This window comes from Cricetulus griseus, chromosome 6 (genome assembly GCF_003668045.3).
Source record: "Cricetulus griseus strain 17A/GY chromosome 6, alternate assembly CriGri-PICRH-1.0, whole genome shotgun sequence".
In the NCBI taxonomy this organism is placed as follows: Eukaryota; Metazoa; Chordata; class Mammalia; order Rodentia; family Cricetidae; genus Cricetulus; species Cricetulus griseus.
The window spans coordinates 28,149,541-28,173,681 of NC_048599.1; the positions used below are offsets into that span (position 1 = coordinate 28,149,541).

At 49.7% G+C, this 24,141-nt stretch overlaps 1 protein-coding gene across 1 annotated transcript in view; it reads right to left on the reverse strand.

The window, feature by feature from the left end:
* Rspo4 (R-spondin 4) overlaps positions 1–23,740 on the reverse strand; it is a 37,019-nt gene extending 13,279 nt beyond the window's left edge. The window contains exon 1 of the mRNA XM_027421530.2: positions 23,662–23,740. Within this exon, the coding sequence (XP_027277331.2) occupies positions 23,662–23,740 (79 nt within the window). The remainder of the gene's footprint in view (positions 1–23,661) is intronic.
* Between the last annotated feature and the right edge of the window lie 401 nt (positions 23,741–24,141).

The following is a 24,141-nucleotide window of genomic DNA, read 5'->3' on the forward strand; positions in this document are numbered from 1 at the left end:
TGAATTTTCACAGTTGGCCTTCATCACATCTTTCTTTACTGGGGTCCCCTCAAGGTCATGGGTGTAGGAACCCAAATGCTCACTTTATAAATGAAAAGTGATGACTACTGAGTTTGGACAGTGCTTTTCCGGAAAGATCTAAACATACTGGTTCTTAAATTTGCCTGTATCAGAGTCCCAGTGACGTGGTTAATTTTGGTCCAAATCTGAGATGAACACACTGGGCATTTCATGGTGTCTTCCTTGCTACAGTCTCCTGTCCCAGAGCAAAGGAGCTGGCCACCAGGCACATGCTGTCTGGGCCTGGCTCTGGTCGGGCTCACGTGGGCTAGTTAGACATAGCTTTGGAAAGTGACTTTGGATGAGAGATGGCCGTAGGGATCGTGCTCTGTAGCTAAACACAATGGCAGGCAGGGTGCTACACAGGTCTTCCCCAAGGTAAAGCGGCCACCAGCGGGCGCTGGCATACTTTCTGGCAAAGGCTAGGCCTCAACTCAGCCTGATTTTGAGGCCCATGTGGAGCCATTTACACTTTGATACCCATCATGGCTTGAGCAGATAGATTGCCATGTGCCCTTGACTTTAGTCACCGCTGGACCAGATACAGGAATATGTCCCTATAGAAACTAGTCTTGAGTTGTTTTTTTTTTCTTCTTAAGTCAATAGGGGTATGTGCTGTTTTGTGTGTGGTGCAAGTGTTGTATGGTGTGGTATGTGGTGTGTATGTGTGTGTGTGTGTGGTGTGGTAGGTGTTGTGTGTGAGTTCATATGGTGTAGTGTGTATGTGGTATATGTGTTGTTTGTGTATGTGATATGTGGTGTGTGTGTGTGAGTTTGTGTGGTGTAGTGTGTGTGGGTGTATGTGTTTGTTGTGTGTGTGTAATGTGTGATGTAGTGTGTGTGTTGTGTACATGTTGTGTGTGTAATATGTGGTATGTGTGAGTTTGTGTGGTGTAGTATGTGTATTGTGTATGCGTTGTGTGTGTGATATGTGGTGTGTGTGAGTTTGTGTGATGTAGTATGTGTGGTATATGTGTTGTGTGTGTGTGACTGTGGTGTGTGTGAGTTTGTGTGGTATATGTGTTGTGTGTGTGTGTGACTGTGGTGTGTGTGACTTTGTGTGATGTAGTGTGTGTGGTATGTGTGTGTGTGTGTGTGTGTGTGTATGTGTGTGACTGTGGTGTGTGTGAGTTTGTGTGGTATATGTGTTGTGTGTGTGTGTGACTGTGGTGTGTGTGAGTTTGTGTGATGTAGTGTGTGTGGTATATGTTGTGTGTGTGTGATATGTGGTGTGTGTGAGTTTGTGTGGTATGGTGTGTGTGGTATATGTGTGTGTGTATGTGTGAATTTGTGTGATGTAGTGTGTGTGGTATATGTGTGTGTTGTGTGTGTGTGTGTGTGTGTGTATGTGTGTGACTGTGGTGTGTGTGAGTTTGTGTGATGTAGTGTGTGCTATTTTGTGTATGTTTTCCTTTCTGCTCTCTGAGAATCTGTTGATGGTGGAGGCTGGGGAATGCCGCATAAACCAAGAACCTTCCAAGAGTGAAGAACACACAGAGCAGAGCCAGGAGCTATATCTGAGTTTCAAAGGAGCCTCCATCCCACCTGGTCTGCTCCAGAGGCCTGTGCAGCCTCCCTATTTCTCAAGCCACTTTGAGTTAGCTTTTCTGTCACTTGCAACTGAATGATTTCTGACTAATACAGAAGCAGAGGGAGAAAAAGAAATAAACAATAAGATGCAGAAAGGGAAGCGGCAGCCAGGAACCTCACTAGCTCCAAAAGGCAGCAAAGCTTCTGAGGGCCTTCCAGGCCCTCCCAGGGCTTGGCTCCCTCATGACTCCAAGAAAGGAGCTTTTCCACTCCAGCTAATGCTTTCCTGTCAGCTTGCAATCAGCAAAGACCCAGCTATCTGGATAGGAAACAGACTCTGGTGGGCAGCTATGCTCCTGCAGGTCAGGGGGCTGCAGCACCACGCACTCTGTTGCCCTCCATGGCACTTTGAGGAACCCCAGGTTCTTCCCCATGTCAGGTGGATCCTACTCTATCCCAGATGGTCTACATGTTTATATAAATGAGCACAATTGAGCTCTAATTGCAACCTCGTGAGCTTACTTGGAGCATCAGAATCGACACCCATGTGATTCCCCTGAGGAACTGTCTCCAATTGAGACCAGCTTCCCTCAGTGGAACCGCCAGTTGGCCCCACAGGTATAGCTCTGCCTTGTGCCAGCAGCTGGAGAGATCTGAATGACATCTGAATCACTTGTCTTTCTCTGAGTATCTGGGGAATGAGTTAGGCCTTTGAAATCCACTCTACAGAGCATGGCGACCACTTTCAGCTTGACAGTGACTCTAGTTTATTATAACCCTGAATGTAGCCCCGCCCCCTGCCCCCGTGCTGAGCAATCCAACCACTCATTCAATACATACCTGCTGTCTTAGTTAGGGTTTTTATTGCTGTGAAGAGACATCATGTCCATGGCAACACTTATAAGGAAAACATTTAATTGAGGTGGCTCTCTTACAGTTCAGGGGTTTAGTCCATTGTCATCATGGCAGGAAGCAAGGCAGCACGCAGGTAGACAATACAGAAATAGCTGAGAGTTCTTATATCTTGACTCAGGGGCAACAGGAAGTGGTCTGTCTTACTGGGGGTAGCTTGAGCATATATGAGACCTCAAAGCCTGCCTCCACAGTGACACACTTCTTCCAAAAAGGCCACACCTCTTAATAGTGCTACTCCCTTTGGGGGCTGTTTTCATTCAAGCCACCACAGTTGCCGAACCTTTGATATTTTTTTTCTTTTGTTGGGGGATGCTAGAGATTCAATAGTTACATGCTTGGGAAGAAGCACTGTGTGAACCTGGGCAAGATCCTTTACCACCCTGAGCCCCAGCTTTTCTAGGTATAAAATGGCTGATGATGCTTATCTTGTAGGGCTGCCATGGTGGAGGGCAACAGAGCCTACAGGGAGCTCAGAGGCCAGCATACAGCCAGCATCTGAGGAACTGCAGACATTACTAGGTTGAAGAGGATGGTGTGATTTTTGTCTTCAAAAATCTAAAGTCTCTAAAGATGTGTGCAGGTGAGCAGGTGGAAATCCTGGCTCCTCTGCTTGATGACTGACTTTAGACAAGTCTCTTCGTCACTGATGCCTTGGTTTCCACACTTCAAGACTTGAGGTAACAACTCCCAGCCCCCAAACCTTAGGGGGGCCTAACAGCAAATCAGCAGACTGCCCCACGCATAGCTCATCCTGTCCCTTCACAGTCATGGCCCACAGTGGAACTGTGAACCACCACGTAGGTCCTTGTCTCATGCAGGGCAGGGACATGGGAAAGACTAGAAGGTAGATAGCAAGTAATGGGGCCTTGGCTTCCTGCCACCACCGAGTAAAGAGCTCATCAGGCAGCTTTGGTCTTGGGTGAATGGCAGGTTTGTTCTTCCCTCCAGAGACAAGGAATGACAAAGATCCCAGGGTCAGAGTCATCTGTGTCCTGAGACTGGGCTCTAACACTTCATCTAACAGGAGTCAATGATGCCCCCCAAATAGGGGACCATTATTTTTTCTATTTGGAAACTCTGAGTGGATTTAAGGTCACTTCCACATTGCATACATCACAGCCACCTTTGCCCCAGGGGTTCGCGTGAACACCTGGGACCCTGACAACAGCATGCTGTCCCAGATAGGTTCCTTTCAGCAGACACAGTGTGCCTGACATTAAAATGCCCTTGGTACCCAGGCCAAATTATGGCCCCACACTTTTTTAAGGAGCAATTTGGACAGATGGCCAGGATTTATAAATTCAAGGGATTCCACATAAAAAGCTAGAATTTGGACTTCTGGAAAAATCCAGTGCATCTGCCAGTGGCAGCGGCTTACATTCTCACAGTGACAGTGGATAAGGTTGCCTGAAATGATACTGTTGGGTGCCAAATGTAGACCCTCAAGCTTCTATGCCCATCTTGGCACCAAGGATGATGGGAAGTTCCAGGTCTCACTGTGCTTGGGTGACAGTCTCAACCACTTCCCTCCCCAGTCACAGTGAGAAGACGAGGATCTCTTGTCAATTTTGATTTTAAGCTAGAGGGTTTTGCCATGTTGCTCAGGCTGGCTTTGAATTCTTGGGGAACCTCCCTCAGTCTTCCACATATATGGAACAATAGGTGTGGGCCACCACACTAGGCCAAGCAGGATCCATCCCCTTTGGGTGTACACAGATTGCTCTGAAGGTTGATGGAACACCCCCAATTGGGCCTCCCATCAGCATTATATTTTGGGAGAGCTGGCAGGACCTGGAACACACACAGTTAACGGGTCCTCGCTTGTAGTCTTGAAGTCACACTTTAAAATCCATTAGTGGAGAGCAGGTTGAAGGCTGACTATGCAGGTTCAAATCCTGGCTCTGACCCTCCCCTCTTACCTGTGTTACCATAAACTAGTGTTCTAACCTTTCTGGGCCCAGCTTCCATCTGTAAAGCAGGAGTTCTGTGAGTTCGGCTCAGATATTCATGGAATTGCTGGGCAGTGTTGACAGGTAAGAGGGTCTTGGTGACATTGCTGTGTAGCTGAGACCTTTACCACCTACCTACCCTGACTCTGCCAATCTGTGGCTGCAATTCTCCTGACAATCAGCGCAGAACTGTTTATTTCAATGCCAACATTTTTTTGGGGCAGAGTTTCTTCATCATAGGGGTGTGCCCAGTGAAGTATTGCCTTGCATGAGAACATGGTTTGTCATGGTGGACTACAGATTTAATACAGCCGTCCTCAGGACTCCCAGGGTGAGAAGGTGGGGGGCGGTGCAGGCAGAGAAAGATCATGGTCCCTGCTTCAAGATAAATAAGTCTAGGAGGACCAGGGCAGGTCCTGGTTCCTGCTCTGCCCTCGGGAAGGATCCAGAACTCCAAAGAGGAGCTGCAGAGAGAAGGCCAGTCAGCACATCTCGGATATCTTCCTGGCAATAAGGGATGCATGTCACTGATGACCAAGGGGAAATTAGCAACATCTGGGCGCTCGCTTGCCCCCTTTGACTGCCACATATGGGAGGCAGTTGCCATTGCTGGAGGCTGGCTCTGAGGGCCAGCACATTCCTGCCTGGGGGGCAGATTGCACCATCCAGACACTGGTGATAGCTCCCGGCTTGGAGGCTCCCAGAGAGAGCAGGCCCAGCGGCTTTTAGGCCACTAGTTCCTTCTGAGCATCAATGGGACAACTAGATGTTTTACATCCAACAGATCCAAAGGCTTAACCTTGGTGTCGTGCCATTACCTGCCTCTTCAAGCCTCCACATAGTGAGGGCCACAAAACCCCTCACCAAGATCTTGAGAAGCCTTTCTAGTTCCGTGCTAAGGCCACTGTCCACCTGACTTTAACAGAGGTAGAAAACTTGCCAAATGAGGGCAGGGGCAGAGCTGGCTGCCTTGGGCCTAACCCAACCTCTGCTTTTCTACTCTCCACCCCTCCCAGCTGCCATGGAGCAGGTCAGTAAGGGCTTTTGAAATCCGGGGACAGTGGCTTCAGATTACTCTATCTACAAGAGGGGCATTGGCTGTGGACCGTCCCTCCTGTGCCTCATATGACAAGAAAGAAAAGGATAGTTTGGGTCCCTGTGTGCCCCTGGGACGTGGTTAGTGTACAATGACATCTGTGACCATCATCTCTAACAGACTGAGATGCCCCTGGAGAAGGTTTTGACCTTTGCTCAACAGTGCCCCTGTCTGGCCTTCTGGTGGGGTGCAGGGCACAGGCCAGAACAATTCCAACCTCTTCTCTCATCTCCGCAGGACCAACGTGGACCACCAGGTGCATCTACCCTGTTAGCTACTCAACAGAAATTAGACCAGCATCCCTGGTGGGAGGCTTGGTGATCTTCAGAACCAGGAAGAGGAGACAGGACTCCTCTTCCTGGGGACTTGCAGGGCGAACATGCTGATAACAGCTGGGAACCACCAGCTGGCTTCTCCCAGGTTATCTCCCCACAGCTCAGCCTTCCAATAGCTGCCAGGGCAGAATCATCCTAGAGCCGCCCCAAGGGGAAAATGTTGGAGAATCAACTGGCTTGGTCCATCCGGCCTGTGTGTCAAATAAGTAAAACTGTGTAAGAATAAATCGAAAAACAAAATGGATCATGGGCCAGGTGGTGGTGGTGCACACCTTTAATCCCAGCACTCAGGAAGCAGAGGCAGGTGGATCTCTATGAGTTTGAGGCCAGCTTGGTCTACAAAGCTACACAGAGAAACCCAGTCTCAAACAACAACAATAACAACAACAACAGGATCATGGAGACAGCTTGGTTAGTAAAATGTCTGATGCACAAGCATGGAGATCCAGGTCAATCCTAGAACCCAGACAGAAAGTGGGACACGGTGCAAGATTGTAATCCCAGTGGTGTCAGGTGGGTCAAGGAGGATCCCTGGAGCTTGCTAGTCAACCAGCTGAGTCTAATTAGTGAGCTCCAGGTTCTGTGAGACACCGTTTCAAAAACACCAAGACAAATGACTCTTGAGGAATGACATGAGGTTGACATGCCCTCCACATACACAGGCATCTTTACATCCACTCAGGAAACTATATCACACACACACACACACACACACACACACACACACACACACACACACACACACACACACACACACACACACACGGGGTTGGGGAGGGAAAGAGAGAGAGAGAGATTATCTTGTAATTGTCCTAGAGATCAACTCACAGTCTGTATCTGTCACTCAGCAAACACTGACAAGCTTTCCATGATGTAGGGAGGGGACTGTTGTGTATGTCACTGTCATCGAGGGCTGCTTCTGTGATAGCAATGCCTGGTAGAAGCAGCCTCTCAGTGAGTGCCTGTTACACAGTAGGTGCTAAATGAGTGCCTGTTGAATGACCTTGAGGCTCAGCAGCTCTGGCTCTGCTGCTCACAGGGTAGTCTAAGTTCCTATTTGAGCTTTCTAGGTTATCACAGAGTACAACAACTTGTGTATGGAGTGCAGCAGTGTGGGGGCCACAGGCCTCTAATTGCCCACTCCGGGGTTTGATTCCCTTGGCCTTTCACAGCTGTGAAACACAAGTCCATGATGGGTAATGGAGGACTCCATGCCTAGCCCTTCTGTTTTTTTAGTCTATCTCTAGAGAATCCCAGAGGCTTGGACACTCCTGAAGTCCAGATGGGCTGATTTCAGGAGCAGAGGAGGGCATTGCTTAGGGTAGCCAGGAGCACAGGCTGCAGAGGCAGATGGCCTGAGTTCTAACCCAGATGAACCTCCCTAAGCCTCAGTTTCCCTTCCTGTAAAACAGGGACCAGTGTCCTTAGATGTAAGATCCAGTGTGATGGCCTGTGTGATATGCTCAGAACATCTAGCAGGTGGCAGGGGCCTGGCAGCTGTGAACATATAACACTCAGAAGTAGCTTTTATTAACTCAGAGGAAGCTAAGACATATAGAAGAGTAAGTTGCCTGGGGTTACAGATCCTGATAGTGAGCTTGGATGTAGAGCCAGAAAGTCTTTCTTAGTGGAGGTTACTATTATTTTAAGTGCTGGGAGTGCAGACCCCAAAATAGCTTCAACCTGAACACCCCTCCCCTCATGAAGAGGAAGTCAGCTTTGGAGGGAGCATCAAATTCCAGTGCTGAGAACCTGGCCCGGCTCCAGTGAGGGGCAGGGGAAGCGGTGGGGTCAGGTCCAGGCGGATCCAAGGGTGGACCCTGTCCAGACAGCTCACTCTTCTTAGCCAGCACCATGAGGACTTGGACATTACAAAGGATGGCAGAGTTGGGAATCCAATTTGGATCTCCTGGCTCCAGGAAGCATATTTAGAGTCTGATGTTTACTGAGCTCTCCTCATAGGCTCCCTCCTTTCAAATTCTAGAATTAGGAGAAGCCTTGATGTAGCCTCTTTTCCAGGGCTGTGTGCCTTGACAAGTCCCTGACTGTCTTTGGGCCTCAGCTTTTTAATCTGTTGGATGGATTGTTAAAATGTGCTTTTAAGGACTCGAGATTCATTCATCCATCCATCTCTCCATCCATCTCACCATCCATCAGTCAGCCATCCATCCGTCTGTCTGTCTATCCATCCATTCAATTTATCCTACCATCATTCCATTTACCCATCCATTCACCCATCCACTCATTCATGCATTCCATCCACCCATTTGTCCATCCTGTATTTCCTGAACACCTACTTTACGTCATGCTCTTTCTAGTCTACAGAAACACATGGGTGAAAACAAGAAACAAAGCATCTCCCTCACTTTTATTGGATTTATTAAATAAAGGTAGAGACACACCATATCTGGGGGGGCTTTTGAGAAAGTTACACGGAACAGTACTAGACTAGAAATGTAAGCTTCCACCAGACTTGGCCTTGCCACCAATGGCCCTCACACCCTGCACAATGCCTGCTGCATGTGTGTACTCTGTAGGTGTTTGCTGGATAATCTTGCTCCTCTAACATGTGAAAACAAACTCCCTGTGCTCTTCCTTTTCCCTGAACCAGGAGTCTAGAATTGGGGTCCACCCACTCCTGGACTTTTGGGGAGGGGACTAGCTCTCTTTGCCACCTTTCATCCCCTCCCTTGCACCTCTCCAGCTTGTGGGTGTCTGTCCACAGAGCACTAAGAATGGTCCAGTGAAGACTGGTGTTTTGGAATATTTGTTTACACTGTAAAGATGTGTCTCTGCCTAAGGCACCTTCTGATTGGTTTAATAAAGAGCTAAGTGGCAAATAGCTAGGCAAGAATAGGCAGGACTTCCAGGCAGAAAGAGAAACCAGGAGGAGGAATCTAGACCTAATTTCACCAGCAGACTCAGAGTAAGTCGGATGTGCCATACTAAGAAAAGATAACTGAGCCACATGGTAAAATGTAGATTTAAAAAATATGAGAGTTAGTGGGAAAGAGTCTAAGCTAAGGCCAAGCTTTAATAATTAATAAGGTTCTGGGTCATTATTTGTGGGCTGGTGGTCCAAAGATAGTTCAACAAGCTTGCTATAGAGTGGGCCAGCAAACATGTCCCCAGCTCCCACATGAAGGTGGGCTTCTGGTTTAGAGGGGCCTGAAGGATGGGAAGACAGGAATGCCACACCCAATTAAACTCACATTTGTTGTCTACCTTGATCCACTGAGGATGAGCAAATAGTAAGAGGTGAATGGTAGGACAGCCATTTTGTCACCATTTGGCCAATTTATCATCCCAGTGTAGGGACACCAACGGCGGTGACTGAGATTGATTTATATGGATATTTCTACTGGAGGGGTGCAAGGATTCAGGGTCCCACAATGGGACACCTGCCATCCACACAGCACAGGTGTACCTGGCACAGCCCCTCCTCTCTATTCACTGGGATAGACCCTGAGTTTTCCAACTGCAGGAATTCTGGAGGTGACAGCAGCAGGCAATTCTGTCCCTACTTTGTGCACACAACATACAGGCGATGCTGAAGTTGGGACACCATCCCCAAAGATCCATATGTGAAAGACTTGGTCCCCTAAGGAGAGGTGGGGGAGCCTTTTGGAGACAGGATCTAATGAGACCCTCAGGCTATTGGGGCAGCTTCTCCTCTGTGAGGTGAACAGTTTCCCACACAACGGGCTCTCCACCATAGCTACCACATACCCTGACAGGAGCCCAAAGCGACAGAGCTGCCCAACTAGGACTGGAACCTACAGAAATTCGAACTTAGCAAAATCTGACACAGTTATCACCTCACAGAGAGGAGCCCTGGCTGTGACAAGGGGGGTAGGCATATGAGGAGTACTGGAGGTATATATGTACAAAAGACTCAGTCCCCTAACGAGAGGCAGGTGAACCTTGGGGGCAGGGTATAATGGAACATGCCAATCCATCCTTCTCTCCAGCCTCTCCACTGTGAACAGTTTTCCCCACCATGGGCTTCACCATCACTGCCCTGTACCCCATCAGGGGCCTCCATACACTAGTAAAAAATAAAAACATCAAAATATTACTATGACCGACTGGATAGGCAAACTGAAAAAGATCAGCAGCATTTGCCACTCCGTGAGAGGAGGTAGGCCCTGTTGTCTCCAGCACAGTAGGTAACAGCATTTTACTGAGTAAAGGGTCCCCAGTGATGGATGGGATCTCTTTAGAGGCACACAATGAATCCTTGGAATACAGGATCTGAACATGTGCCTCTGACTCTTCGTCTCTCCAGCTACCTTTTTCTCCCCATCTGGACATGGGCACAGTCCCTGACTCAGAGGCCAGCTCTGCTACACCCATCACCCAAGCCTGTTGGGGCTGACAAAAGATGGGGCTCTGCCACTCCTGATAACATATAACTAACCATCACCCGGGCCTGGAGCTGAGACTCTTAGGCTAGCTCAGTGGTGAGATTCGGAAGACAGAAGTAGGAATTGAAGGTTCAATCAACTTGTTCTCAGAGCTCAGATCGACACTATACTACCATCCTCAGTGTGTGCATATGAAGAACAGGCCAGACACACACAATGTCTACAGAGGACTTACTGGAGTTGACTTGTTCAGGTTCTGTACTGAAAATGTTAAGAAGAAAATACCTGTGGACAGAACATGCAGGGACATTTTCTTGTTCCATAAACAATATGACATAACTATTTACAAATGGTTACATTGTATGTGGCCTTGTTTTTGACCTCAAGGTTACATGGTATCTTAATTACTTTTAAATCGCTGTGACAGAACACCATGACCAAGGCAAATTAAAAGAGAAAGCTGGGTGGTGATAGTGCATGTTTTTAATCCCAGTACTCAGGAGGCAAAGGCAGATAGATCTCTGTGAGTTTGAGGACATCCTGGTCTACAGGGTGAGTTCTAGGACTGCTGTTGCTACACAGAGAAACTCTGTCTCAAAAAAAAAAAAAACCATTTAACTTATGGTTCATGGCTCCAGAGGGTTAAGTCCATGACCATGATGGCAAAAGACATGGCAGTAGGTGGGCAGGCATGGCATAGGAGCAGTAGTTGAGAGCTTACTTACGTCTTCATCTAGAAGCATGAGACGGAGAGAGTTAACCAGGAATGGTGTGGCCTTTCAGAAATCTCTAAGCCTGCAAACCTCCAACCCCCATGACACACTTCCTCCAACAAGGCCACACCTCCTAGTCCTTCTCAAATAGTTCCACCAACTAGGGATCAAGCATTTAATTCTCATTCAAACCACCATACATGCCCAAATGTTATGTTATACAAGGGACTTAATGGCTTCAGATTGGGCGTCTTGAGGTGGCAGGATATCAAGAGATGTTTGTTTTGTGTCAAATACTGTTCAAGGCACAGTGGACAAGACAGTCCTCTAGACAAGATGGAAACAGTAGAAGTTTCCATCCTGAAGGGAGTGGGATTCCAAAGCCTCTCTGGAATACACATTCTTGGTAGAGGGACCAGCAAATAAAAGGTCCTCAGGTCCTCAGGCTGGAGAGATCAGAGGGCAGTGTCCAAGTGAGGAAGAGTGGGGACTGAGGTTGAGGGTGGGCCCCAGACCCCTAGGGTGGGCTAACTGTCGTTGATTTGTCTAAGTTCTGCATTAAAAATATTTTATAAAAACCCTGTTGACAGAATAAGCGAGGGATTTTTCTTGTTATTCCCTATACAACACAACAGAACTATTTACAGACAGCTACATTGTATGTGGCCTTGTATGTGATCTCCAGCTCATAAGCTTGGATGGTGCTAAGTTTTCAGGCTGGGAGGGGTTGGGAGGGTTTGGAGAGGGATGCTCAGTTAGGTCTGTCATCCCAAGTACCTCACTCTGTCCCCATGTTGAGGGACCTTTTCTTGTTATTCTCTAAACAACACAGCAGAACTATTTACAGTTAAATTGTATGTGGCCTTGTATAGGACCTCAAGGTTATAAGCTAGGATCGTTTTAATTTCCCAGGGTTCTAGCTGAGAAGTTGCTGGAGGGACATGATCAAGTGGATCTTCCACCCCCAGGAGCTAAGGAGAAGGGACAGGAGACACAGTGCAGGGAGGGAGGCTGAGAGCCCTGGTGGAGACATGGTGGTCCTTCAGGGCAAGTCTGGTACCTGGGAGGAACTGGAGACTCGGGGAACAGGAACCATCAAGTTTGTGTGTGTGTGTGTGTGTGTCAAAAGAATTAAAAGGTAGATGGCTGTGTTCACAGTGTCATACCAAGCAGATTACAGGTCCTTTACCTTCTGTCCTTGGTTTCAAAGGGCCCTTGTCATAGACATTCATTGTACTGACTAGTTTTATATGAACTTGACACATCTGAAAGGAGGGAGCCTCAATTTAAAAAAATGCCCCCAATAAGAGGCTTTAGGCAAGCCTGTAGGGTATTTTCTTAGTGATTGATGGGGGACGGCCCGGTCCATGGTAGGTGGTGCCATCCATGGGCTACTGGTCTTGGGTTCTATAAGAAAGCAGGCTGAGCAAGCCAGGGGACTCAAGCCAGTAAGCAGCACCCCTCCATTGTCTCTGCATCAGCTCCTGCCTCCAGGTTCCTACCCTGCTTGAGTTCCTGTCCTGACTTCCTTAAATAATCAATTAACTGATAAGGAAGTATAAGCCAAATAAACCACTGCCTCTCCAACTTGATTTTTGGCCATGGTGTTTCATGGCAGCAATAGAAGCTCTAACTAGGACATTCGTGGCTGTCCCACTTGAAACCTTTACCCTTGTCCAAGCCACGTCCACTCCTTCCAGTCATGGATTCGAGTCATGCCTTTGTGCCCGCTACTGCCTCCTGACCACTGTGCTGCTGGGACCAAGTCTTAGTTCTGTGTTTCCACTAGTGATGGTTTTGAGGCAGATTACATACCCTCTGTCCTCAGTCCTGGGACTGACACCAAGGCCCTGCCTATGTGGTTCCCTTAGTCACTTTCAAAGTTGGTACACTGCAGTGACTTCTGGCCAGCCAAGCCCTAGGGAGACCCTGTGCTCCCAGCCACAACCCTACAAGGTAAGGGCTAGGCATACTCTATTTGCATGGATGAGAGAGGCTCTGGGTGGCCAGGGGCTGGCCAAGCATACACAACAAAGAGCCATGGGATGCAGACTGGAGTGAGAACTCCAGTCTCTACCTGTCCATTTCTGCCTGGTGGCCCTCTAAAAGCTGGGATCTGCTACTGAAAAAACGACTGTCACAGGGCCCAAGGTCCCCAAGGCTAGACCCCACACTGTGTGCAAGAAGCAGGAATTATGGCAGCCAAGCCAAGACAGGAAGTGGGGAGAGGCCTCTGGGACCAACTCCTGGGTATCTTTGATCTGGAACTGTTTGCATGTGAGGACAAGCACCTAGCAATAGTCTCCAGACCTAAAGTCCACCTTGCAAATAAATGTCCTCAATGTATTTTCATTTTGGAAGCAGGAAAAGAAGACACCTCCACATTGGGGCCACCGAACCAAAGGCAAGCTGCTAGCTGAGGATACCCTTCCTCTTGGGGAGGACTGCCACTTAAGCCAAGTCTACCAGTCTCTAAATGCAGAGGAGGGACTCACACAGGAACACCTGCATTCTTGAGACCCAGCAGCACCTTGATGATCAGAGGAGAAAGCTTAGGGGAAGGAGAGCCATGGACGTGGCCTCTGGATCACACCTCTGTAGCTTCCACAAGGCCTTCCAGAATGTTCTACCTAAGACCAAACCCAGCTCAGGCCATAAGACAGAACAATCCAGCCCCTTCCAAAAAATGTAAAAAGAAAAATTTAAATGTGCTTATAAGATACTTTTAAGTCAATACAAATTAAAATAGAATTAGTGGATTTGACTATGGCAGCACCATGCCACATGGTGACTGCTTTCCATAGAACTGATGAATTGATGAGACAAACAGACAAGCTCCAAGAGACTCTTCAATGTTAAATAAGATGGATCAGTAAGCAGGTGGCACTGGGGAGCCCACAAAACTGACAGGAAAAATTAGGAAGACCAATAAAAAGGAGGAACAAAAATTAAACTGGAAAACTAAAACATATTTTAATTAAAATAAACACTAAAATGGGGCTGGGGAAATAGCTCAGTCAGTGGCTTGGGCACAAGGATCTCAATTCAAGTCCCCAGTACCCACATAAAAAAGCTAGGTGTAGTGGCAGAGACAGGCAGCTCCTTGGGGCTCACTCACTACCCACGCTATCCTATAAAACAGCAAGTTCCAGGTTCCAGTGAGAAACTCTGTCTCCAAAGGCAAAGGAGATGGCTCCTAAGGTTGGCATCTGGCCTCCACATGTATGTACATATCTCCCCACAAACATGCATATACAAGTACACATATAAACACAAAATCCCTAAAATACAATAATATTCACAAACAATTCTAAAATAAAATGGTATTTGAAATAATCAGATAAAATTGAAACCTAAGTGTAAAAATAAAATAAAATAATTCATTTGTCAAATACATTTCAATACATTACTTTTAAATGAATAAATATTACAGATTTAAGATAACATTAATGCTTAAATCAAGATTTGAAATTTAAAAATGGTGGCTGGAGAGATGGCTTGGTGATTAAGAGCCCTCGAGCTCTTTCAGGACCTGGGCTTGATTCCCAGCACCTACAAGGCAGCTCACAACTATCTGTAGCTCCAGGTCTAGGGGAAATGGGCGCCCTCTTCTGGCCACTGCAGGCATCAAGCATGCATGTGGGGCACAGACAGCTGAGTGCAGGCGAAACACTCACACAGAGAACACAAAAGATAAGAGAAGTAGACTTTTAAGAGGAAAAATTTAAATCCAAGTGATTTTTAGCAATTTAAAAAATAATGCCAGGAAAATATAGTCAGCACAAAACAAAGGCTGGGTTTTGTAGACACCCATGGCTGACGTGTGGGAGTTCAGGAGCTAAGTGGCTCAAAGGTTGACTGTCTAGGGTGTCAGCTTATTGTACATGGAGGGCATGGTGTCAGATCCTGATGGCTTCACTTGGGAACACACAGCTTGTCACTCGTGGGCACACGGTGAGCCCTGTAGCTAGTGTGCATCACCACAATCACTGTCATCCTCTCAGGGTGGCTCACTAGGCCACATCACACAGCACTAAGCACCAGTTTTATCCTCAGAACCTGGGCTCATCAAAGCTGCCTCTCTTGGACTCACCACATCGCTTAAGATCTTCAGCTGGTGTTAAGGCTGTGTGTGACAGTAGTTTTGAGTATTCCAGCAGTGACCTTCAGGACACCTTGCTATCACTGGCCCCGTTGTCCTGACAGACAGACGTGACATTCGGGAGCATGGCTGTAGGACATCTGGGATGGGAGCCCAGGGGTGTCTCAGCCCTGTCACAGATCCTTGCCTGGGGTCTGATGCTCACCATTCTGTTGAGCACTCCTGTGTGTTAGCGTGTGCTATCCTCATTTCAAGGCTGTTCTGTAAACCAGCCAACAGAGACACAGACGAGGCGTGGCATGTGCGGGGCACCAAGAACAGCAGCACCCACGACCGCATTGCCATGGGCCCCAGGCCACACATGAACTCACCAACTGCAGAGCCCTCTGTTCCCGCCATCGGCTATAGGGAAGGTGGATGCTCTGGAGACAGAGGGTGCCTCCTTGATGGGGGATGTCCCTCTGTATTCTGCGAGTATATGTTGTCTTATTGGTTGGGAATAAGAGTTAAAATTGACCAGTAGTCAGGCAGGAAGTATAGCGGGGTTACCACACTAGGAGAATTTTGGGAAAAGAAACATAGAGAGTTGCCAGGTACCAGCCAAAGGAGTAACATGCCAGAGCATTCCGGGTAAGCCACAGCCTCGTGGCAATACAATACATAGTTCAATAGAGTGGGCTAATAATTAAGAGAGAGAGAGCTAGCCAATATGAAGCCTGAGCCATCAGCCAAACAGTATATAATTAATATAAGACTCCATGTGTTTATTTGGGACTAAAAAGCTGTGGGACCTGGTGGGACAGAAACCTTCCATCTACAACTCTCCCCATGTGTTTGAGGTACCAGACATGGCTTGATTCCCTCTTGCATTGCTGGGGCACAGCCCCTTCTGAAACAGGCATTAGAGCCTCCACGTGAGCCATGGAGTGGGGCCTGAGCCCTATAAGAAATCAATCCAGGATATGGAGGTGGCCCAGCACCCAAGAAAGCAGGTCTCCCCAGCCAGAGGCCAGACATGAGCCATGGGATCTGGCACAAAGCATGTGATCTGGATTAGGAGGGAAGGCTTGGGCCCCCAGAGACCTGCCTGGGGACATCGCTTCTCTGTCTGTCTGTGTGTTGCCTTGGCTAACTGATGCCTGCCCCTGCCCCTGTCCCTGGAGCACAGAGGTCTGTAGGACCAAGCCACCTCAGGAGCCATTTTGTGGGTGGGTCCTCAGAGGCCTTTTATTCTGGCTTTGGGCTCAGTTATCAATTATCTGAATTTAAATCCTAGCTTTCAAAACTTCTTTTGTCAAGCTGTTGTGTTGGAACTTGAAACTGCTGGTGTTTGGCTGCTTTCAACATACAAAAATGGTGGCCGCAAATGCTTCAGTTAGTGTTTCTGCCTCAGTTCTGTTTACTGCTCTGTGGAATGTGGGTAACTCAGTCTCCATAAGTGGTGGATACGAGACCACTGTGCTCAGTGGGTACCAGGGCCAGGCAGTATTTGGACCTTAGCTATGTGGCCTTGGACTAGCTACCTAACCTTTCTGGGTCACATATTTTTTCCTTTATATAATAGGTATGTTAGACCCACGGAAAACTCAGGCCTCCGGAGTCTCAGCCCACGACTGCAGTCACCCCAATCACCAGGCAGATTCGAGAGCTTGATGCAAGCTGCATGAGGCTTTATTGTTTTTTTAACGAGCTAACCCGATGTTAGCTCGGGTCTTTCACCCACCGGCCATGGCGGATGGCTAGCAAAGACAGCTCGAACCAGCTGCATAGAGATCTTGTAGGGCAGCGTTAGGGGAGTGTCTAGGGGTACGCACAGGCTCAGGATTGGTGTGGCTCTAGGCTTGGAGGGCTTGTCTTGTGTTGATTGGCCAATTGGTTTTATGGCCCATAGGCCCTCCCAGGGTGGTTGCTATGCTCTGTGTGTCATTGCTGTGTGCTTGTCCGTAAAGCACACCCAGAGCCGTAAAGCATAGCACCACCAGCTAACTTCTGATTGGTTCCTTGCCACGAGGCAGGCACCTTAACCTCTAGTGACCAAGGCAAGGTCAGAAAAGCACGTGTCTGGCTGTTATGGCTGCCGAAATGGGGAGATGGTTTCTTCAGGTATAATAATAATATCCACCTCACAGGCTTATTAATCTAAGGGATGTGAGCACTCCCGGGTGTCAGGGTCCCTCAGCAGCTGGGTGGTCCCCTCAATGTGGGCCACTGAACAGCCTTGTAGAGGCCTTGAGAGGCAGAATGCAATGGAGATGATCATTGATTGAAGGATTTCAAATTGCCATTTCTGTAGATCAAAAAAAAAATGGACAGTCCCTCAAGGGAAGCCAGGGACTTGTAATTTTGGTGATAAACATGAGCAGACTGTATGGAGAGAGCTGGGTGCAATGCACGCTCGAGGACTTACCACCTTAGACTATCTCACATCCCAACAGCATCCACAACCATGGCTCTGGATGGAGGACTAGCCCTGAAGTCATGACAACTTAATACAGGCCTTAACTGCAGACCCTGTGTGGCGCTGCACACTCCCAGGCCACTGGAGAACCCTGTGAAGGCACCTGACTCTGGTTACTGGGCCTCCTCCCTCCATCTGTGGAGGTCCTCTTTGCGCCTTCTGACACTAATGCTGCCTGGAGAAGGGCAAGGCAGGCTAGCATCCCTCGGCTACACAGAGACACAGGCTCTAAGGCGTCACCTCAGACTTCACAGACTCTGGAGTAGACTGCTTTGCTGTCCTTGGCCACTGGTCCTTCTGTATTTCCACGGCCACCAATGACAGCTGCTGACCTAGGGTTGGCCCACTGCCACCTCCACTTTTACAAGTGTCAGTCTCAAGGGCTCCTCTGGCCCTTTGTGTACCTCCCCACCGGTGATGTTCTGCAGCTCCTCTCAGGAACCCCTGAGAGAAAGTAAGCATGGACTGCTCTGCAAACCAGACAGTTCTGGGCACGGAAGAGGCTGGTTAATGACAACACTCAGTACTCCACGGCAAGTGGGCTATGCTCTTGTGGGTCTGGGAACCAGCAAGACCCAGGTCACAGTACATACATGATGTGTGACTCAGTCCCTGCAGTTGTCTTCCTGTGTACAGGGGGAGGGGCAGTGGCAGCAGGGAGGAACTGTATCCACCAGACAGGGCTGGGCTGAAGGCCAGTGTGAAGAGAACATGACTGTCTGTCACATTCACTGCTCTTGGGTGTCTAATGCAGGAAGATCTTCAGGGCCCAGGCAGACGAGTCCAACATTCAAGTGTGCTGGAAAGGATATGGCACCAGGCTCAGGGCCACGAGGAGCAAAAGACCTGGAGAGCTGCTTGTGGGTGTTGTGTGTAGGTGTCCCCTAGAGGGAGTGCAGCTGTAAATCAGACTTTCTTATAAGCTTACTGCCCAGCTCCTGGGTAGTGCCAGGTGGCCCACTGGGTATTGATCTTCTATTGGGAAAATAGTGACCCTCCTACCTACATAAGGTCCCTATCTTACATCCATCCTGTATTAGGCCAGCTTGGAAAGGGCTGGGTGCCTCAGAAAGGCACAGCTGGGGGAATGGCAACCATGTTCTGACAATGGGAAGGACACACTTTTGGAAGCTGGCGAGATGCCCCCATGGATGAAGCACTTGCCGGGCAAGCCTGGCGACCTGGGTTCGGGTCTGCAGAACCCATGAAAAGCCAGGCTGGTGTGATGGCTCACTTGTAATCCCAGCACTCAGGAGGCAGAGGCAGGAGGATCATCCAGGAAAGCTAGCTAGCTGGACTAGCCAGAATCACAAGCCCCAGGTTCTGTGAGAGACTGTTTCAATAAACAGAGAGCCATCGACCAGGAGACCTGACATCAACTTGAGGCCTTCACATTCATGCACACACATGTGCGGTAGACATGCACAAAACGTAGGCATGAACACCACATGCATGCACACAAACAAGAAACAATATTTTATGTTAACATTCACACTGTACACACACTCACATGAGCACACATACTACGTATTCATGTGCAATTACACATACTTGCATGCATGCTCACTTATCTGTGCACACTGCCCTACACATGAGCGAGCATCACTGCACTTCTCAACATTTAAGAACTCTGCCACTTTCTGCGGAGTTTATGGTATGCCACAGCCTCTGGGATGAAGCCGGGTGGTCCACAAAACCTAGAATATTTACTCTGGCTCTTTACAGAAATAACCTCCAACTCCATCCTGCTTTCTTCCGCCCTTCTGTCCTGTTCTGTTCCATGCCATTCCATTAAAAAACTCTGACTGTAACTTACTTAGTTGACTTCTGCCTGGGCTTCAGAGCTCAGTGTAAACTCCCCTCGTAAGGGACAGCAAACCTTCTTACACGCGATGCTCAAGCATATGATGTCTCCTCTTGGAGCCCGACTCCCCAAGCCATGTCCCTTCTTGGAGGCCCCAGCTAAGACTGGAGCAATGGCCAGCCTGACTGTCAAGGCTGGGCTGAAGAGCACTGGGGGTCCTGCCATGGCATGGTCCCTGCTGGGCATTTAAGGATATGCTGGGTATTATGACATCAGTGACAGTGTAGTGCCCACCCATGCTGTCCTCAGGACCCAGTGGAGTCTAGTCAGGGGAGCTCAGCAAATGTGGCACCCCCAGATCCCTCCATGACCCAACACTGACCCTGTCCACAGTAGGATCCCATCTTCTCACCACCATGTGGTCCTAAAGTGGCCAGGCTCTCCTTCCTCCTGCAGGTTGCCACATTGCTGCCACAGCTTGATGACCCGATAAGACTCCTCCTAGACATGGCCATCGGTCCCAGCGGAGTTCCTTACTTGATCTAGGCACGGGCTGTGGTGTCTCCTAAGCTATGGTTCTGTGCCCCAACTCAGCGTCTGGGAGTTCTCTATATGCTACTGCCCCATTCACTCTCTTGCCTAAGAATGGGTATGCCACAAGGCACAGAAGAGGAAGTCCATCCCCTATGCAGGGCCCTGGTACATGGCCAGCTCTCTCTCTGTGGTCTCTGAACCTCTGGAGGCTGGGAATGGGGAGGATGTCTGGATGGGTTCCCAGGGCCATGGCAGGGTAAGTGGAAAGCAGCTCTCTGTACAAAGGAAGGCTTCAGAATGGCTGAGGAGGGACAGCCCAGGTGTGGAGCTCAGGATCAGCTGCCTGTCTGCTGTGTGTGCAGGCTTTGCTTCCTAGACTGAACTAGCTGCTGTTTTGCCAAGAGACCCAGGTCTCAGGAAAGGATTCACCCACACCATCCCTCAGCATCTGTGGAGGCATCACCTCGCTCTGCCCCACGGGAACTGGTTTCCCTTTCGGGGTCACGCCAATGTCCATCTGAGCCTGGCTCCATCTGCGTGCCATCTTGCAGGCAATGCATCGTGTTCTGCACCCAGCCACTGTGTGAACCATAGACAAGAGGCCCGGGTAGCCTGTGCCAATCCCTCCCATCTGTCACTTGCCTGCCCAGGTGTTGACCCCAACTCTGGATCTGCATCCAGGGCCAATGCTGCCATCCAGGCTCTGTACACGTTATTCCTTGCACCCACCATGGTAAATCAAACAGGCTCAGGGTAACAAGGTCATGGGAAAGTCAATGCTCAGAGGGTACCCTCTGCCCAGCCCTCTCTGCCCTTAGAGGCTTTCGTGTATTTTCCCTCTGGGATGGTGGTAAACTTTTCCTGAAGGTTCATTGGCTCCCACTTCACAGATGAGGGAACCGCATATCAGAGAATGTGTGTGGCCTGCTGAAGTTTTCATGCCCAGGGCAGGAGAGAATGGAGGGTTTGGACTCCAGCCTCATCTCATCCCTACAGGGAGCTCTAGATCTGTGAACAGGGACACAATGTAGAGTCCCCTCATTTTGCTCCACTGCCCCACTGCCAGGCACACCAGTTCATTTCAAGAGACATGCCCCCATCTGGTTCTAATTCATTTAGACTTAATTAATCAAAGTGTTTTGTAAGAGACACTTGAGGTCCAAGAATCCCTTTCAAGCCTTTCCTTTCATTCTGTTTTGTAGAAACAGAAAAATTAGGTTTCATCAAAAACCAGTGATGACGCTGGAGCCAGCCAAGCCCAGGTCCATGAGAAGCAGACCCCAAGGGAGGGGGCATAGACCAGGCAAGACTGGGGCAGGCAGGTCCTTCCCCACTGCTGGATACTGGGCCAAAGACTGAGGTCAAGAGCAGGGTGTGGAGAAGGAGGCTCAGGAAAGCAGGGAAGGGTAAGCCTCCTGCTGGCTTGGATGACTCAGTTTAGCATCCCCAAGGCTTCTGACACAACCTGGAGGGGAGGAGCGAGCGAGTGAACCAGCGATCCAGGCATTGCCAATGTCCAAGCATCTAAAGGACGCATTCTCTTGCCGAAGTCAGATTAGGGGCCAAAGCCGATAAGGCCCTGGGGACCATATGCATACCCTTCCAACCCATGTCTGAGAAATGGTCCTCATGTGTCTGTCTATCTCTCTGTGCCGCCTCTTCCTGGGCTCTGATAAACCACACAGGCAAGGACTCTGTCAAACCCTACACTTCCCAAACTTACTTGGCCTTGATAACTGTCACTGCCTTGCAGAACATGTTCTAGGATCGTGTAGCCTCCACCTCCGTGCTAATGGGGAAACTGAGGCTGTGGGCCTCATCCAAGGTCACATAGCATGAATAGGTCATGAGAGGGACTGAAGCCCAAGACTTTGCATCACATGAACGCAGTCACAACCTCGCTGAAGACGCTGGGCAGGTGTGCACACCTGCGGCTTAAAAGCAGCATCTTCATCCAGCTGGACCAATGCAAGGAGCATCACTCTGCCCCATAGTTCCACAGGAGGTGCTGGTAAGCTGGGCTAAGGGGAAAGAACAAATTATTTTCATGCCCCTTCCCATCCTCTTCCTTTCACCAGTGAGAAGCACCTTAGAAATCTAACTCCACTCCCCTCCAGGGAGATACATTGAGGCTCTGAGAAAGGGAGACTATCTAGCTCACAGGGCCTCACAACACCCCGTCATCTTAGATCTGAGATGCTAAGATCTGATCCTGAGATCTGAGCCTGCTTATCTGCTGTTCAGCCTTAGGCAAGTCAACTCCCCTCTCTGAAATCATTTCCTCTCTAGAAAGTAAGCACCTCTCCCTACATTCACTGGGCTCATATTAAGTACCTAATGATGCAACAGACAAGAAACTGGGACGATTAATGGTGACAAGCGATGGTCCTCCTGATGATGGAGACTGAAGTATATTACTCCCATTTTAAAGACAAGTCGGTGAAAGGAAAGGATTGTAAAAATTGTTTCGGAATGGAGAAACACCTTGGAGGATCTGTGTGAAGGATTTCACACAGGTAAACCTGAAGTACCAAGTGCCTTCCCCAGAGTCACTCAGCTGGAGCCTTCAAAGGAGGGACGTGCATCCAGACAGGCTGACTCCAGTGCCTGGGCTCTGGACTCACAGAGGAAACCCTTCAGGACCCCTAAGTCCCTGTAGCCCACCCAAGTTCCACCTGCCTCTCTATTCTCTCTGTCCCTTTGTCTAACTCCTTTACGGATTGGACCTCTAGGCCGTGGCCTGCCATCCCACCTCACACCAGCCTTCCCACAGCCCCTGCTCACTTACAGGAGCTATAGCATCCATGTAAGGCTTTCCACACAGATGGACTAGAAGCCCCAAGGGTGACACCACTCTCACTCTCTGACATTCAGTATTCTTGGACCCAGACTCTCAGCCAGGGAGAGCAGATCAGAGCTTCCACCTGCCCGTGGTACCACTCAACAAAGCAACCTGCATGAACTTTGGGCTCCTTCTCTACAGGGTGAGCCAGCCACTCTCATTAGGGTGTCATAGGGGTGTGAGGAGGCAGTGTGTGGCAGACTCCTGGCACTGTGGTCAGTCTTTGGCTGTTGATTCACAGACAGGCACAGAGGGTCCTGGGACCTGCCCCATTCAGGCATAGGGCTTGCTGGTCCTCTTGCTCTCCCTGACAGCACAGGGTCTGTCCAAGGAGCAATCCCAAACTCACCCCCCAAAGACATCTGACTGTGGTGCTGAGGAGCTACAGTATAGGACCCCAAAGACAATGTTTTCAGGGCCCAGGCACAATTAGAGTCTCAGGTTCTGGTTTCCTAGTGGCTCCAGGAGGTCCCAAGGTGGGGGGGGGAATCCCAAGGGTTCCTAGAAAGGACAGACTTCTTCCAGGTCACCCAGAAGAGATCACCAAAGAGGCTCACCCAGGTCACTTCTGGGGGGGGGGCAGCAGGAGTCAGGGGCTGTGACAGAGCCCCTGGAGCCCCTGGAGCCACTGCTCTTGACATGACCCTCTGGCCCAGTGAGGATGCTTGGGCTGCCTTCTAAGCCTTAGCTCTTTCTCCTAGTACCTTGGTCCCAAGGATAGTTCCTTGGGCTTTCTTGTCTGTGGAGTTACCCTTGGGACACTGCTGGGAGATGGGGACAGTGAGATCGACCACTAACCCCTTCCATTTGGTGCTTCCTAGGTCCAAGTTGCTCGACAGTCCCCCGTGCAGACCCTGAGTCAATAACCCAGGCGTTGGACACCAGACAGATGCCCGCTAGGCTACTGCGAGTCTGCCATGCAGCGCCTATCCCACCAAGTCCAGCCACATCTGTACCTTGCTTCTTTCTCCGGTGCAGGGAGAGCATGTCCACCGCGTGGGCGACGAGCAGCAGCAGGCAGAGTGGCGCCCGCATCTGGGCAGCCTGGTGCTCCTGGCGTCCGGGCACCCCGACGGCCCGGCAGCCGCTGTGCGGGGATGACTCGTGGCACGCGTTGCGCATCCGCGGGTGGCTGGTCGCTGCTGGTCGCTGCGGCCACAGGGGACCGCCGTGCGCCCAGGGCGCGGTGGGTCGAGTGAGGGCGTCAGCTCCGCCGCGCGGCCGGGGCAGGGAGGAGCCGGCGGATGGGCGGTGCTTAACCCTCGGGGGGCCCGTGCGGGTGCTGGAGGCCCTTCCAGCCTCACCAACCCCACACTCAGCGCACGACTGCAGGTACACACACACACACACACACACACTCACGCACAAGCAGTACTGCACACCCACCCGTTCAGACCCCTCAGCAGTACCCTCCCTCTGCCACTTCAGGTCTCCTC